This window comes from Rhopalosiphum padi, chromosome 1 (genome assembly GCF_020882245.1).
Source record: "Rhopalosiphum padi isolate XX-2018 chromosome 1, ASM2088224v1, whole genome shotgun sequence".
In the NCBI taxonomy this organism is placed as follows: domain Eukaryota; kingdom Metazoa; phylum Arthropoda; class Insecta; order Hemiptera; family Aphididae; genus Rhopalosiphum; species Rhopalosiphum padi.
The window spans coordinates 3,814,659-3,833,109 of NC_083597.1; the positions used below are offsets into that span (position 1 = coordinate 3,814,659).

General features: G+C 26.5%; 1 protein-coding gene across 1 annotated transcript in view; it reads left to right on the forward strand.

Moving 5' to 3' along the window:
• Positions 1 to 18,451, forward strand: part of LOC132917254 (lutropin-choriogonadotropic hormone receptor-like) — a 116,317-nt gene that overhangs the window by 60,263 nt on the left and 37,603 nt on the right. Inside the window, exon 5 of the mRNA XM_060977901.1 lies at positions 3,370 to 3,447. Coding sequence (XP_060833884.1) covers positions 3,370 to 3,447 — 78 coding nt within the window. The remainder of the gene's footprint in view (positions 1 to 3,369; positions 3,448 to 18,451) is intronic.

The following is an 18,451-nucleotide window of genomic DNA, read 5'->3' on the forward strand; positions in this document are numbered from 1 at the left end:
ATGTTTTTAAACTAAACTTGTACATTTCGAAATAGGTAATAGTAGCGCTGATATAATATAATACAAAAAATAAATATGAAATACGAATATGTATCTTTAAATTACATTGTAATAATAAGTATTCCAATATAACTAAGTGATTGTATTTTAACAGCAATTAATTATCAAAAATTATAACCATTTTCGAAAAAAAATAATGTAATTTGAATTCATTATAAAACTAATTAAAAAAATAAAATTATATTTTGCTTATTTTGTATTTTTTTTTAAGATTTTTACTTTTGTAAACGACAGTATCTATTTAGATTTTTATATTCAGAAAAACAAAAATCTATTTTTAATTAGTACTTATGTAATTATTTATAAATCATAATCATTTAAAGTTTAAACGAGTGACTTCACTGGACTTACATTTTGAGGGTTAATAAAAGGGTAAAAATTATAAGTTATAACTAATTAGCTACTCTTTTACTTTTTTTAAATTGGATTGTGTTATATGAAATTCACAAAAAAATATTCATTTCCTAAATATGAAATAAAAAATGAATATTATTTTCATTTGGAGTAGTAAAAACTCTTATCACATTTTAACGATATATTATAAATAATAAGGGATTAATATATACATAATATATATAAATGTAATGTTATTTGTAAGGAATTTTGCTATAATATACTATTTAATTTATGAAAAACACAAATTTTAAAAATAACTAATGACTGCTTACTAATGAAAAAAATTTATTTTTCTGAATATGACATTTTAAATGGATGCTATCCTTTACAAAAGTAAAAATTATATTGCATATTTTTTTCAGTTTAAATTGGTTGTAAAGTCACAAATACATTTCTGTCAGAATTGTTGTTAATGATTAAGTCGATGTTGCAGTGTCTTAAGTTTTTATAGAAAATAATTGGAATTTCGACACAGACACCTTCTTAAAAGTTACGCCCAATGCCAATCAAAAGGATATTATAAATTTATAATTTAATGCACAGAATGCATATAGTTTTAGTCATCTAAAATGTGTTATTCAAAGAAGAATCGCACCGTGTTTCTGTTCAATAACCCATATAATATTGTATAATAAACGTTTATTTCTCACTCGAAGCGTAATTCTTTTAACACAAAATCCTGAATTATACTGTTTCAAAGAAAATAATAATCTTTTACGATATTTAATAATAAAGTTGAATTATTTTATGGTATTATTGGAAAGAAAAACAAGTTAGATATTATAAACAATTATCACTGTTTCTTTTATATATATTTTTTTTCAAAATGTGTGTTAAAATGTTCCATTACCTACTGATATTTGGCTATTTGAGTAATCTTATTCATGGTCATATTATATCTTATTATAATATAAGATTTATTATTTGGTAGATATATATATATATATTTAATGTTTAAACCATATTTAATGTGTGTTAGACGTACAAGCACCTTCGGAGTAAATTGACTGACTTCGATACTTGAACTTTTAATATCCATATTTGGATGTCATATTTTTAATAGGTCTTTTACAAATTGTTGTAGCTGACTCTGCAAATATACACGTTCAGTAACATATTATTGTATTATCACTATTTAAGCATAATATAATATTATTTCATATCGTTAAAACTATAATTAAAATTATTGTTATATTTATAAAATATTACTTTATAATAATTTATGTTTTAAGTTAAAAAAACATTCTTAACATTATTTATTTGAAAATACTGACTATCCATCGTAATAATAAGATGAAATAAAATCAGTACCATGTAGGAGTGAAGTTAGTACTGAAACGAAACTTTTTTTGTATTATTTAACAATATTTAAAATTTAGTAATACCCCTACTAAAGAGTTTTTAAATACTCGCTGATTATACTTTTTGTTATTCACGTCATATTTTGATATAAAGTTAATTTTATTATTCGAATTAAAAGTTTTTACTATTTAATAATTGAAAATGTTGAAAATTTGTTGTTTTTTAAATTTTTAAATTTAAATTTTGATGACCCAAGAATATGATGCGAAGTGTTATGACCGTAATATTTCAATAAACGGTTAGGTTCCGAGAATATCGTTTGTATTGCAGGTACAATGTGTAACCATCTACTCGTATATAAATTAAAATGTATTTAAAATTGTAATTACGCTATTCATTTTTGAACAATGGATACTCGAATCTTAACTACACCATAATTATTAAACTTATGATTTCTACACAGTATATTTGTGTACGCATGCGTAGGTATGAGTAATGTAAATTAAATTTCGTATTACGATAACATAAATTAAAACCAGCGGTCATGGGTAATTTGCTATTTGTAATCCTTTTATGCAGGGGAAGACTAGGAAATCATTTCAGGCATGACAGGCATTTTGACAAGGGTTCTCGAAAGAGTTGTAGATTAACCTCATATAATGTATGATACATCTTAACATAAGGGAAGATTTTTTTTTCTGATAATAGCAGTGATCAATCACTGTGCTCAAAGTGGACATGCATTTAAATAATAGGACAGTTCTACTTATTATTTTGAACATAAATCGATTGGAATTTAATTAATGATAATTTTTTTACTGAGCCATAATCGATCGATTTAAAAAAACTTAAATCGAGCAACTAACACTCATATTTAAGTATATACGGGATTTAAACATAAAAAAACCGCATGAACAATTTGATAATTGCATCAAGAATTTACCCGAAATAAAGATAATTTTATAGTATTTTTGTTTTGAACATGTCAAAATACCATGGACGTAAAATCTTCGATCATTTAATTTGACTTAAATTTAGAATTTGAGAGGTGCAGACTATAAAAATGTCTTCGGTCTGTATTTATTATAACTGTTTTCGAATAAATATCTTTAAACTATATATAATTTAAACTGCTACTAAAATTATTATATTTTATTTAATTTTATTTTCAATTCTTCATAAAAACTAAGTCTCAAAACATTTCTTATTAGTATTTTAAGGCATTATTATTATTTTAATTTTATAAATATATATAAATTAGTTACAAAAAAAATATGCACTTAAATATTTTATAATATAAATTAAGTAAACATGTAATATTAATCAAATTTAATTACAATTTGCATACAAAATATCTAACCTATCTTTCGTAGACAAAGAGATACATATTATATTTTAAAACAATAAGGTAGGTATATCATTTTTCAAGACCACCATAATATGTATCGGTATTTAACGCACTTTATCAAGCAAATGTCAGCGTGTAACACATACCATAGTAGCAACTTTCATTTTTAAAATTTAATAAAATATACGTATTATGATTTATTGGAACCAAACATTGTGCAATAATACGTAAGTGATGATAAATGTTTTTTGTTTTTGTTCCAGTATTATTCATATTGCTCCGAAACTGAAAGAGATTTCCTCGTCGCTATTCGATGTGTATTTGCCTAGTTTGAAAATCTTGTAAGTATCAACTATATATCTAATACCTAGTATACCTAGTATAAAATATAGTTGTAATACACTAATGCGATGAACTAGTCGACAGTATTTCGTTGTGCGATGGGTATAACATACACAAATCCAAATTATGATCTAGAGTGGCCCAGAAGCTGATATTTTGTTATAGGCCTCTACAATGGTCAACAAATACAGTCCTATTTTATCAACGTTTACAAAATCGTAATCTATACATAATATTATATTGGCCGCATTGCGTACATCGATAGCTTTATAAGTAATCAGCTGTTTTTATACGTATCAGCTATTATTAATGTAATAATTTACGTCTTATTGTATCATATAATTGTAATTAATTTTGGCTGAAATAAATGAATAATAATAAAAAAAAAATCACTGTTAAGGAATAATACCTTTAATAATATCGCTGATTGATTAATATTATACAAATTACCTATGAAAATATAGTAAATGATAATATTCTTATCTTTAAATTGAACACGTTTTTATTAATTTAATATATTTATATTAAATATTACCTTATAATATTATATATAATACAGCACTCATTATAATATATGTTATATATATTATTATATAATTTTCTATAAAATCACATAATTTCAATTGTAATTTGGGTAAAAAATTACAAAGTTTAACAACATTTATTTTTATTCGATAATTAAATCGATGAAATAATATTTTCTTATCTTAAAATTATTATAAAAGATTAATGTACTAATTAGGTGTTATATTTATCCTAGTATAATATTTCTTAAATATTTATACGAATAAATACATTTTTTTCGAAAAACACAATCATTTTTAGAAACTAACAAAAGTGTTCATATTTTCCTTTTTTTCTTCCTGCTCTTTTGTGATGCTTTTTTATTTAGACATTACTAATGATATATATTTAATATTTATTATTTTTCATTATATTTAAAAGTTCAAATTTATGTTTTTATCTGGTTTTTAATTAATTTTTTTATCAAATAAACAATAAACGATAAACAATAATTGATACAATAACAATTATCATGGTCGAGTAGGTCGTCATAGACAATCATCGTCTTCCGGGGATATAATAATGTAAAATAATATTCTAAAATATAAAATGGTTGAAAACACCATCTGGTTATTACACAGCTAGTATACTGTTAATGTATATGGTACTGGTACAAACTATTTTTAATTGAATATAATATAATATGGTATTATAGTTTTTCTATTCTGTAGTTTGTCTTATACTGTAATAATTTTACATTAGTTATAATAATTACAAACAACCACTTAATACAATTTTAAGCTGACAATACTGTATGTGCCCTTTAGATAGGTGAACCTCGAGGAAGTTCTTCCCGTCACCCTTTAATATGAACATGAATACTGCAGGATATGGTTATGTTTCAAGGTTGGAAATGAAATCGGGCGTTAAACGAGCGTATATTTACAATTTCGTGTTTCCACTTTCGTAGATATTTTTGTTAGCACATATTATGTATAGACATATTTACACCGTCGTTCTTGTCAATTTATTTATATGTCTTATTTGAACTATAACGTAAATTATAATAACATTATAATTTTTTTTTTACGTTTACAGATACGCGCTATATTAAACGTACACATCGCGATAACCGGGCTGGTCGAATGTCAGCAAATGTTGCTATATACTTTTAAGAGTTGATATTTACGTGACATAAGGCCATAACTACGCGTTTATGTTTCACTACCAATATAATCATGATAATAATAACAGCAATAATATAAAGCCTGTGTGGTCGCCTATATATTATAATGTATATGTGTGTGAACTTATAGTTATATTGTTGACTAAATTATTATGGTTTGTAATAAACACGAATAGAGGATAATAATCATCGGTAAAGCTACTGCTATTCATTGCTATTATATACTTATATCTCGTAAAATTAACCATAAGGTATCTCCCAACGTTTGCGGTTCTCATCAGTCTTCAGCTTTAAACTTTTGGGCATACGTATTCGCTTTGACCGTACTATTGATTAGAGATATTAAGAACACAAGTTTTAAAAGGTTAGCACATAATCAGCCCTGTAAATAGGAATTCATATATTATACATTGTTATAATCAATATGAAAATAGTATTTTTAGATTTTGATCAAATGTACTTGTTCTACAATAATGTGTGTTTTTGTACCTATTTACAGTTGTAAAGTAAAAAAAAACGTCTTGCTCTACAACTTCCTAAGTAGTTTTTGGCAAATTGAATCTAATTGGTCCTTCAGGAGATTGAATGTGAAAATTCTCAAAACTTTTTTAAATAATCAAAACAAGAATAATAAAATAAAATAATAAGAATTTATATTCTAAACCAATTTCCGCGAAACCATTGAGTCTTGAATTTTTTTTAGTATTGATAAAAATCTGTAGACTCCGTAAAAAAGCTTAAAAATATAATGCGATATACGAGATTTCTACGAATACTTTTTACTTAAACCAAAAAATCTAAATTATTTATATATAAACTCAATTTTTGAATAAACATTTCACACTGACGAAATGAAATATTTAAACTAAGAATAAAGAACTTAGTTTTTTGCTTGTAATTCACAAATATTATTCGCGGGTTACTTAAAACTTTTGTATTTAATATTATATTTTACTATATATATATTGACATTTAAAAAATATATGTATTAGGTACTTTTAAGCTATTATCTATTTAGGTATACCACGAACCTATAATTCATGCATTTCTACGAGATATCGACATTGTCTCAAATGTGTCGACAATAATTAATTCAACCTATCCTGTCGCATTACTATAACAGTAAAACGAATTTTACTACAATAAAATATACTTAGTAAGTATTACTTATTATAGTAATATAGATTAATACACCGCAGTTACTCAGAATCATTTTTCGTATAATATTATAACGATTTCAAGTGCAATACATCTATTACAGAGGTCTATACTCAATAACGAGAGGTTTACTCGACACATATACGCTGTACAGTAGAACGGTTACTGTCTTGTTCGGTTTTTATTTTTATTTCGAGTCGAGTCGAAATAAATTATATATTTTAAAAAGCACTGATTATAACATAGAAAAAAAGTTATTGACGAGGACGAACACTACAGGTTATTAATAAGCTGAAATCGCTAATCTTACCTATAAGTGATGCGTTCCATAGTATGTATACGATTTATTGACATTAATGAGTGTGTGCGGTGTGCGAGAGTGCGTAAACGTTTCAACCCGCCGAACTCGATATTTGATTAAAAACCGTTAACGTGTTTCCCGAGACAAACTAATCGAGGAAAAACTGATTGCCGCCATTTACGCAGTGGTGTGTGTGTGTGTGTGTGCGCGCGGGTGTTCCGTGTACGCGGTTGTAAAGTTGATTTTTCATTAGAATTTCGACGAAAACAAACGCAGCTGCGGTTATAATTGTTGAACGTATTATTATACGCAATAAATAAACGTATAGGCGATATTATAATATGTATATTTGTTTGGTGTATAAACTTACCTACTTAAACCGTTTCAAATGTTTATTGTTTGCGCAGGTAGGTTATATACGATGACGTACACGATAATATTATACACGTAGGTACGAAATGACATAACTAAATAATATATTACATAGCGGCTATATACGCGTATATTAAATTCAGTTTTGAATTGTGCTTTCCAGTTTGTTTTTAATTACATGCGCGCCACATGGTTGGTTTTTAAAGAGCATATTAAAGTGATTTTCCGACCCCACTTGGAAATTCTAAACGCGTAATTCATCGGCTGATGGAGTCTGCGGTATATGTTTACTGTAACTATCAAATTAATGTAAACTTGAAAAATTATTCTCTCGTTTTTTGCAAACGCAGAGGAATAAAAAGTTGATGTTGTATCTATATTATTGGGATGACTTTCGTATATTTTGTGTTGTTGATGATTTAAGTAACATTATTAAACAGTGTGTGTGTGTGTGTGTGTGTGTGTGTGTGTGTGTGTGTGTGTGTGTGTGTGTGTTTAAACTTTAGATAGAGAGTACAACGAAAGAAAATAATCTACGCGACGATTGTAGAGTAAAAAAAAATAACCGATGAATTTTTAAAATATTTTGTGTAAAAACGGTTTTAGAAAATATGGCTATGAAATGTCTTAAAATCTTTGTTAGATTTGACACGACGTGCAAGAAATCGTATACGAGAGCACTTGAGGGTCCTTTGGGGAGTATTTACAAAGCAAGCATTTAGCACTCATAAATTATACCACAAACACTAATAATAAATCGCTGAAAGATTTATGAATACAAAAAAAAAAACTGTTGATTTCATATTGAGAAGTTTAATTTTAGTTGTTTATGTTTATTCGAATTTTAATTTACACGATGCCTATGAAATCTTTATAATTTATCGTGTTTTCGATAGTATTTTTAATTTTTAATATATAACAAGTTTATTCCAGTGACACAAATTTTGGATGTTGTCTTATTTTCATTATTATTGCATCACAAATTACAAATCAATAATATTATATTATGTCGTTTATATTGGTAAATATTAGATAGTCTAAAATCGTGTAAAAATAAGTATTATACCTATGGGCTACGAGTTTTAAATTATTATTGATAATCCTAATAAACTTAATGCCTAGGTATATATTTAATGTATTGAAAAAAAAAAATACTTAGTAGGTACTATTAATTTCAATGTGTGATTTACATTTTGTCCTTAAATATACTGTACAGAGAAATAAGCATTTTTAATATGATTTATGTAATGTTTAAACTATAATTTTGTATCGAATATAATATGGATTTTAGATTACAAAATAAGTCAATATTTGTATATTAATTGAAAAAAAAAATGTATCGATTAATACAGCCATGTTTATTTACCTCATATGTATTTGAAATATAAAACTATATTATGCTTTCACGGCAGGGGTGCATATTTAATTCAATTTCTAGTTTTCAGCTTTCAAACATTATCTCTTTGAATCTATTAGATTGCATGCTATTCAAAATCATTTTCCTTAGAAGTCTTTATAATTATTGAAGTTGTATTTCACTAATGAAAGCATTGAAACCAATAATAATATCCTAACGTTCTACTCATTCAAGTAAACATAATTTTTTTTTTTTTAATAGGTTATAACGTAGATTTGTTTTATATTCATCGGATTGTCTCATTTCGTCATACAAACACAAACTACTAGTAGACCTCTATCACCAGCACCTTAAAAATAGAAAATTTGGCTCAACTAATAACTATTATAAATACAGACGATGTGTATAATATTTTGTCATTGTACACTTATATGATTTTAAAGATATTATATCCACTGAGCTCGTCCAACCGTTATTGTTACATATTATGACCAGTCCAAGGCACAATAAAGAGGTCTTCCAGTAACATCAATATGAAAATGTTATTAGATATATTGTTAAATTAGATTAATGGTACGTATATAATACGTTAACGATAAGAATATATTATGAAACATTTATTTTTAAAAAATTATTTGATATAATATTATTATGTATGCACTGGGTAGTTGAAGCCAAATATTTAGTGAACAAAATAAAAGTATAGTAATGTTATTTGATATTTTGATGTATAAATAATAGGCAAACGTGAACTAGAATAGAAATATATACGATGGAATATCAATATAGAACATTATTTAATTTAATAATGGTATGAACAAATTACAAAGCTAAAGGTATAATGTACAGTCAATACAATTTTAAGTTCTAAGTATATAATTGTATGTTATGTAAAAACTTAGACAGTTATTTAAAAATTGTCTTTGCCTTTACACTTTTTAATTATTAGTTATATTTGGTTTAAATTATTAAAAATACTAATACAAATACAAGTAAAAAATAATAACTAATAACCATTTTTTTTTGTGTGCAAAATTAACTTCTCTACCTATTTACATATTTTTGTGTGAAGGTATATAATATTATTTACACGGAATCCACCTACTTTTATTTACTTTCGAAACAAATATCAAACAAAATGAAATATTAGACCTGCTTAATATGTTTTATTTATTATTATTACACTATTTATCATATTATTATTATTAGACTTATATAATATATGTTTATTATAGTTGTTCTACTAACTTTATTAGTTTGCGTTTTAACTCGCAATTTTATACCTGTAGATATAATAATAACAGTTGAATAATAATTCAATACGATTATTTTTCGTTTTCGCGAAACAACAAGCTTTTCGGCAATGATATATAATCTGTCGTGATCAAGTCTACAGCTCTCACTCTAACCGCTCAAATCAATCGCTGTATTGTTGCATCATATAACTCACACAGTCTATACCCAAAAATATCTTTTATAGTACATACTATCGTTTCCAATCGACTCGTCTGACCGGATTGACTAATTGTATAGATATGAAATGGTGCAGGGACTACAAAACATTACAATACTTTACGTCTCAGCGTAGTCTTACGTTTTATAATTGCTTTGAATTATAAAATATATTGTTTTGCGATTGATTTCCTAAGTATTTGTACTACTGGTTTCGGACGGATTACAAATATTTATTGTAGAATGTAGGTACTTTGACCCCTGTAACGTGCGCGGGTGTCATCGCTCATCAGTCATCACGTCATATTATTAAATACAAAACGTATAACTGCGATAACTACGTACTATAACGGTCCGACTCGTGCATTCTGCAGTAGACCGACAGGAACCGATCCTGCTCTTGGCAGCTTCGTGATAACAAAATGTTTGCTATCTTTGTACAAAACATGCGTAAATTCGACATTTATAATAATATCGCCGTATCCTACCGACGGGCGGAAATATAGTATATTGTCGCGTTTAACTCGGACAGTATAAATATCCTCTGGCAATAGTAATGAGAAAACTTTATTAGGTACAAACATGGTATATCTATCTTAATGATAAAAATATTTTATTATATATTTAAGATTGAAAAAGTATTATCTTATTCAAATCAGACACATGTCAAAATGCCGAAAAGTTATAGGTCGTACAGGGTCAAAAAAACATATGAACAATGCACGTATATAGAAATAATATTATTTTTTTATATAGACATTTCTTGAATTGTAAACATAGCTTCTTTTAATAGTGAACAGTTTAATTTAAAAAAAAATATTATATAATTAATTCAAAAGTGGTTTCAAGAATATTATACAAAACGAAAATAATTTTATGATCAAGTATGTACATATAATATGTCATTAGTAAATTTAATTTTCAATCATTCCGTCATTCTTGACTTTGTTTAATGACATACATTTTTCTTTAGATAAATTCGTAAATGACCTTTATTGGCTGAGATTCCTGAGTCACAATAAATGTCTGTTATGTTCCCTCATACAACACTGAAAATCATTTTTCCTTGCGGATTATTCACATCATTATCATTAGCCGTTAATTTATTAGTCCGCTGAATCCTACCCAACATATTTTGTAAATGTGTAAATGTTAAAACTAAAATCCATTGTTTGACGTGAGAATTGTATAACACACTCATTGATTTATGTAAAACTTGATTAATCGTGACATATTCTAATGCACGTGACTATTTGAGTTTAAATACATTTTGTTTATAATCTGTTAAATTACGTGGGGTATCAGGTATTCATAATGATTGAGTATTTCGTAGTTAATAAGTTGTATCCCGCCAATATTACCAGTATACAAGTTGTGTTAAAATGATAAAGAGAGTAAATACACGAGTTTTGTTCTGACAAAAAAAATTAAGGTACACAACTAAGGTGCCCTGAAGATAAGTCAATCTTAAAAAATAGTTTCATTTACATTTTTGCTGTCTAATACGTAAATATATTTGTTTTTGCTTTTAATTTAAACTAATTATACGATAAAACAACAATATATTCTTAAGTAAACTATATGTATATCGTAATGTCGTAATGGACACATTTTTCGGCACACAACTTGTGTAAACTTTCCTTTTTTCCAACTTACAAAATTCCATCTGTAACAACTAGTGGAACTCAAAAAATGTACTGGACACACACACACACACTAATAATAAAACAATAATAATACATTGATGTAAATCACTAAACAATAATCGTGTAGGTACATTAATAAAATCACGTAGATACATGAAAGCGCCAGCAAATGTATTTATATGATAGAACAAATTTATAATTATATAAAAAAATTATTAAATTTTTATGTTATTGTATTTTTTTATTTTTAATGCAAGTCTTTTCCATAGAATAAAAATATAATAAACGATCAAACTTGTATTACCTAAATTTAAAAATGCCTATATATAATTTTATTTTGAATAGTATATAAGCGCATGTACTTTTATATAGTAACTAAATTATATTAAGTATTTTATTTACATACAAAATATACCCATAGAACTAATTTAAATAGACATAACAGTGACAAAAGATTGTTATCGTTTTTTTTTATTAGAAGGTCGTATAACAAATTGTATTTGATAGATTTATCGTGTCACCCGTAAGAGAGTGAATAAAATTATCGTAAATAATAAAAAAGTGGGTGCCATTTTACATGATGTACCGTAGGTGTTGATTGGGTCACTGTGATGAAAGTGTTAAATTTGAATTCAATAATAAATCATTGTATACGAAAAACGATTCTGAATAGATACGGTCTATTAGCCTATATCACTAAGTTTATGTCATGTGGTTTTATGATATTGCAATTAAATCAATGTATTTTACTATTAGTAACAGTACAGTAGGTTGAATATATTTTTTACGAAAATATTTTCATTACAAATGTCATCGCATATAAAATAGCATAATATATTTAAAACTTTTAAATATCCCTGAATAATTACCACTTATATCACTTATGAGAAACTTCATTTTAAAATTTCAACTATTTTTATCCATCGAAATTGTTTTTTATATTTACGTATATAAAAAAAATCAAATATCTATAAATAGCTTAAATACTATGAAAATTATATTATGTGGAAAATTATAACATAAACATTTAGTAAAAAATTTAAAACCAATTTTACCAAGTACCGATATTATCTACATAAAAGTTTCTATTTTTCCTTAATATTGTTTGTTATTTTAAAAATTATTGTGATATTTTTAATTTAACTTTTCTAAACAGACTACATCTGATATCAAAACAACCCTTTTAGTTGGAAATGTAGTATTTTTAACTATTAATTTATATAAACTCAATACATACAAACACATACATACACATCATTGTAAAATGAATACATTCATCACTCCGCTCAAAATCTAAAATATATTTTGAATATATTAAAATTATACGGTAAAAAGTAAACATTAACGGTCAAAGTTTTCCAAAAAATACTTAAACATATCAAATCTATGATTTTATTTATTTTCAATTAAAATTTCATATTTTACAATTATCAAATATGTACCTATTCATGGCTTATGAGTTATGTTTGTAATACTTATTTACTTAAAAATAAATATAAATAACAGTGAACTAATATATATTCATTGCCTATAATATGTTATATTATATTATTGCACATATTTACTCTTAGTTTCTTTTTATAGCCAACTTTTAAAAAAGTCGTTACCCTTGTCACAAATACTCTTCAACTACACGAGAGATATGTCAAAAGAATTTTAATACTTTTAATAAAATAATATAATATTTATTTACATAACACATAATGTGGCTGGAGTCCACTTGGCACATAATTTATGAGACAAAAATTTGACACTTCACTAAATTCACAGATCATAGACATATGTTATTGAAAAATAAAAATAACAATGTTATTTTAAATGGTATAAAAAACATTTGAAAATTCAATAAACTTTGCATTAAAGCAAAAATGAATACAATGATTTTCACGTAGATAGAATTTGACAATGTTGAAGACAAATGTGTTGGTTATTAATGGTATTATTATTTTAAACTTTAAATGAAATATTATTAGATTTTAATTAATTTAAACCTTTAAAAAGATGCATTTAAATTGGACTTATTACTATACAATTGTTTTACTATGTAATTATAAAATTAAAAGGTTAAATATTTACAATATAGATTATAATTAATTATTCATAAAAATATTAATCCCGGATTTATTTTAATAGGATATCAGATAAACCATTCATATGTGATAAATCCAATCAACGCTTTTGAAAAAATATAATACGTATGTGTATTTTAGTTTTTAATTGAAATACTATTAATAATTAAGTTATGTCAAAAATAATAATAATAAGCTAATCTTAATAAGTATATAATTCGATAGATATATAATATATCTGCATAAAGGGAACTTAAAGCTATAACTATAGGTAATACTTGCTCGGAAGCTTGATCACTGCGTGCATATATATACATATATATGTATTGCACGATACTTGGCACTTGGCATGAATAATTTATAGTGGGTTTAAGGACCTAAGTAAATCAGCAGTATGTTTAGTATCATAAATCAACTATATAGTAGTGATTAGATAAATATTGCGACAGAGCTCGTAAGAGAAAAATCATGTCAATTTCAAAAATACGGTTGCGTACTTGCGTGACAATTGGTTGCAACAAGGTTTATATCCCTGATCCCTGAATTATCCTATTATAAATTGTATACGGAACATGGTACGTATATTTATTTTAACTTCGACTGCTCTTAATGGTGTTTTACCGAAAAAATATATTCATGCACAAATTCAAAACCAATAATACTTATAGGTGTACTCAGTGACGTATAAAGAAATTAATTTCAGGGGGATTAAAAAAAAATGTCCATTTTTAAATTCCAATTAATTATACAATTAAAATCAATGCCAGTACCAACCATACATTTCAGGGGGGGGGAGTTGAACCCCTAAACCCCCCTATATATGCCACTGGGTGTATTAACCTACAGCATTTTCACTCTCGCTCAGAATCATAAATAGTTCCACTATAATATTATATATTTTATAATTATACGTAAAAAATCTAATAACATTAGATATATTTTTTGGCTTCGAATATTAAATGAATGATTAAGTAGGTAATTAGCTATTTTGTTATATTTATGAAAATCGATTATGAAAAATATAATACAATTTTTCTTTATTTATTCGAGGCCGTTTAGGCCCATTGCCGCTTCCAATATTACACTTTACTGTAATTGCATTATTCTATTTTTTTTTTTTTTTACACAGCAAGTAATACAATCAATTCATATTTAGTATAAACACTATAAACATTATTGGCGATCATTTTAAACATTTATTATTGTAGTTACCATTACAATGTGAAAGACATATTTAAACTAATATAATAATAAGATAATAATCGTGATAAATAGAAAAAGTAAACCTTTTTAAACGTCACGGGTGTACATCCGACAGTTGCCTAATGTTATTTTGCACGGTATATCTACGGTGAACATAATAAAGGTCTTCGGTGATTTCTTGAATATTATGCAAGTGCGTGTTATTGATAAAATAATTGAGTGGTATCTGTGTAAGTGTGTATGCATATCTTACAAAATAAAAATAATGAGAAAGTTATTTTTAAAAATGAACTAGTTCAATTTCAGATTCATAAAATCGGACTAAGGTCAAACAGTAAATTTCAGTGAAACTTCCATAATACAAAGTCCATAGTTTGGTTATGATCCTCAAAAATATTTTGTTATATGGAAGTTTCCATATAAATAATAATATAATATGCGGATATTGCTGCGACTGATAGACGCCCGACGACAATAAACAATACACATAGTAACATACAAAAATATAATCTTTGAAATCTCTTATTTTAATTCTCATAATACGAACTGCAATGAAAATACGTAAATCCACTCGCGGAAACACTACGTTGCTTCGATAAAAATACGGTACACATGTCGGATGAAACTGTTCACTCCGGTGCGTATATTATAAAACGAAACCGTGAAAATTGACCAGTAAATTAACAAACCAAAAACGTTCGTCTTCCAGTCGGTTTCTTGAAAATTGAACGCGTTCTTTCCGGCCACCGAAAAATAACGATATTTCGACGGTATGGATATTTTCTCGTGTCAATAGCGGATCGTCAATACGTCGGCACCGGTACAACACCCGCGCGCATTGTGGTAACGGCCGGTTGAAAACATAATACATTGTTTTTCGCGATAAATTAAATTCGAGTGTCACGTTAATACGTTATACATAATAATATATTATAGGTTGTGCACGACACACATTCGTACGTATATAATAATATTGTGGTTATATATTATTATTCGATTCGCACACATAAATAAACCTGCGAACACGCGTTGTTTATATACCTATTACATCGTCTGAGTTACACGATATGTCGTCTATATACATTATTGAATAGTGTGTACAATATAAAATGAAGATTGGAAACATTACGTATGAAGAAAAAAAAAAAATTGTAAAAACCGCCAACACCGTCGCATAATAATAGTGCGTGCACGTAGTATCGGTCCGGTGTACCGCGACGCCCCTGCCGGAGACACATCGTCCGTAAAATGTTAGTGATGCTACATAAACGTCTATAAAACGATCGTTCGTCTGTCATAACACTCGTAACTCATAAACCGTATTCCAGCACTCTACACTTTTCACAATATATTTATTATGCTCCGCTGGTTTTCATCTCCTCGCTTTACTATTATAACACTAGTATACGCTGGGCCGTACCGACATTTTCGTATTATATTTTCTGCGCCAAATATCAATTCGATAATTGATAGTTTTTTCATTCTGTAAACTGTTATTTTTACTTTATTACTCTCGTTACGAATTACGGTTACAATAATAAAACAATTATTTATATAACTTAAAAATGTACCTATTCCATTGCAATATATTATTAGTATTACAATATCGTATTTTTCTTCTTTTTTTATTTTTATACAAAAAACAAAACTTTTTCAATTTTACATTATGATTTTCATACTATTTAACTATAATTTTTTATTGTTGCTATTCGATGCGTTTTTGAATAAGTTATAAGAATAAGTATATGACATAACTTAATAAAAACGTAAAAATATAAAGCTCGAAAATGTTGTTCTAGATAGGTATGATAATTTAGTTTTAAAAAAAGTGGTATCTCAAAATATTAAATTTTTCTGCCAGACAGACATTTTATAGTCCAAATTGTATTAGTGTCCTTACTCTCTTTTCATTTGTTGTAGGTACGATCATAAAATACTCAAGTATAAATGCTTGCGATCTGTGTTAAGATCGAAATTGCAGGTTTTTCTTCCAAACAAAATTTAATGTAAAAATGCCAAGGTGGGTTAGTATACTTAGTAGAGCTACTTCAACTGTAGATCATAAAAATGACTTAGGCCAATAAAAGCTAAAACGAGTCAAATTATCTTAGGAATTGTGTATAGAAAATTGAAACATTTAGAAAAATGACATAAAACTTAAGTTGTTTGTTTTGAACTACACCAAAAAACAAATCCGATTTGTCGAATCCTGATTAGGTTGATTTGCTATATTCAGAATATAAAATTAGGTATATTTCGTCTTATTAAAATTGTTTTATTATCTTAATTTTACGTTTATCGCCGCCGTAATGTTATACTGTGAAATGTTAAGTAGTAAGTACGTAATAGTTAATAAACTCGTAAAATCAGTTACGATTTATTTTATGATTGAGGATATCGAACAAATAAATACAAAAGTAAAATGCAAAATAAAGCAATATCGTAGACATCATTATTGTCCATCATATAATACTTATTAGTTATGTGATAACTTATGTAGTTACATTATCGTACGTGTATTCATAAATGTTAAATAATTTATTATAAATTATTTTTATTGAACACGTGAACTCACAATCTTTACAGTATTTTAACAATAAGGAAGATAAGATAATTTTATAAATTAATACATGTCATGAATAACTGGACAAAAAAATATCCCTTTGTGGTAACATATCTTAATTAAATTAATACCTCTAAACCATTTGAATTTGGCTATTTAGTGGATTTTTGGAAGTGTGATTACATAAAAATATGTGAATTATAGTGTGCGCTTAAATTTTGATGAAAACGCTTACAAAACGTTTTGATATAGTTCAGTAGATGTGCAATGGATTGGAAAGACTGAATTGATCTGACATTAGAGGGTTTGGCGAGATCCCAGATTGCAATTCTATTGGGTCAAACAGACCTTATGATTCGTCATTTATTAGATGTTTGTTATGTAGTGATTTTTTGGAATTTCGAAGAGAAGGGAGAAGATGTAATCAAATATTGACTGATGGTATTTTTTTCTTAAGATGAGGACCCTGGGTCAAATTTATCTAATAATATACCTAAATATTTAATTTAACTTAAATCAAGGATGGGTTATTCATAATTTGTTGAGATAACTTTCGAAGAGATCTTTTCAAAATAAAAGTGACTTACGAAGATTTGTCAGTATTAATTCAATTACAATCTAGTAGCTATAGTGTAATGACATAATATTATTGATTAGAAAATAAATTACAACCTCAGGAATACAACACAGAAAACTACAAGAGATCTATTCCGTAACGAAATTTCACAAAAAAAAAATGCAATCACGCGCTATCAATACTTCCGAACTTATCTCAATGGTCATTAAAAGTCTTATAGCATCGTATAATATCTTCACCAAAACAACCTTGATAATATTGTGTGAAACGTTAATACGAGGATATAATAATTTTTTTCAAACAATTTTATATTCGAATTTGCAACATTATGAATTAGTTTTAATAAAAATAAAACATTGAAATCGAGATGCTAATCAAGGTATCAAGCTTGCGAGAATATTTTTTAGTATCAGTCTTCAAGATTATGCACAAACAAAACTTTATGTTTAATGAGTTTGTCAAAGAACAAATTTCATAATCACACAGTAATCAAAGTAGTTATATTGATGAAGATAATGCACAAATTATTGTAAATGTCTAGAAATCTATAGAAACGTCTTATAAATTAGTAGCAGTGATGTTGTTACTTGTTCAAAATGTTATATTATTTTCATA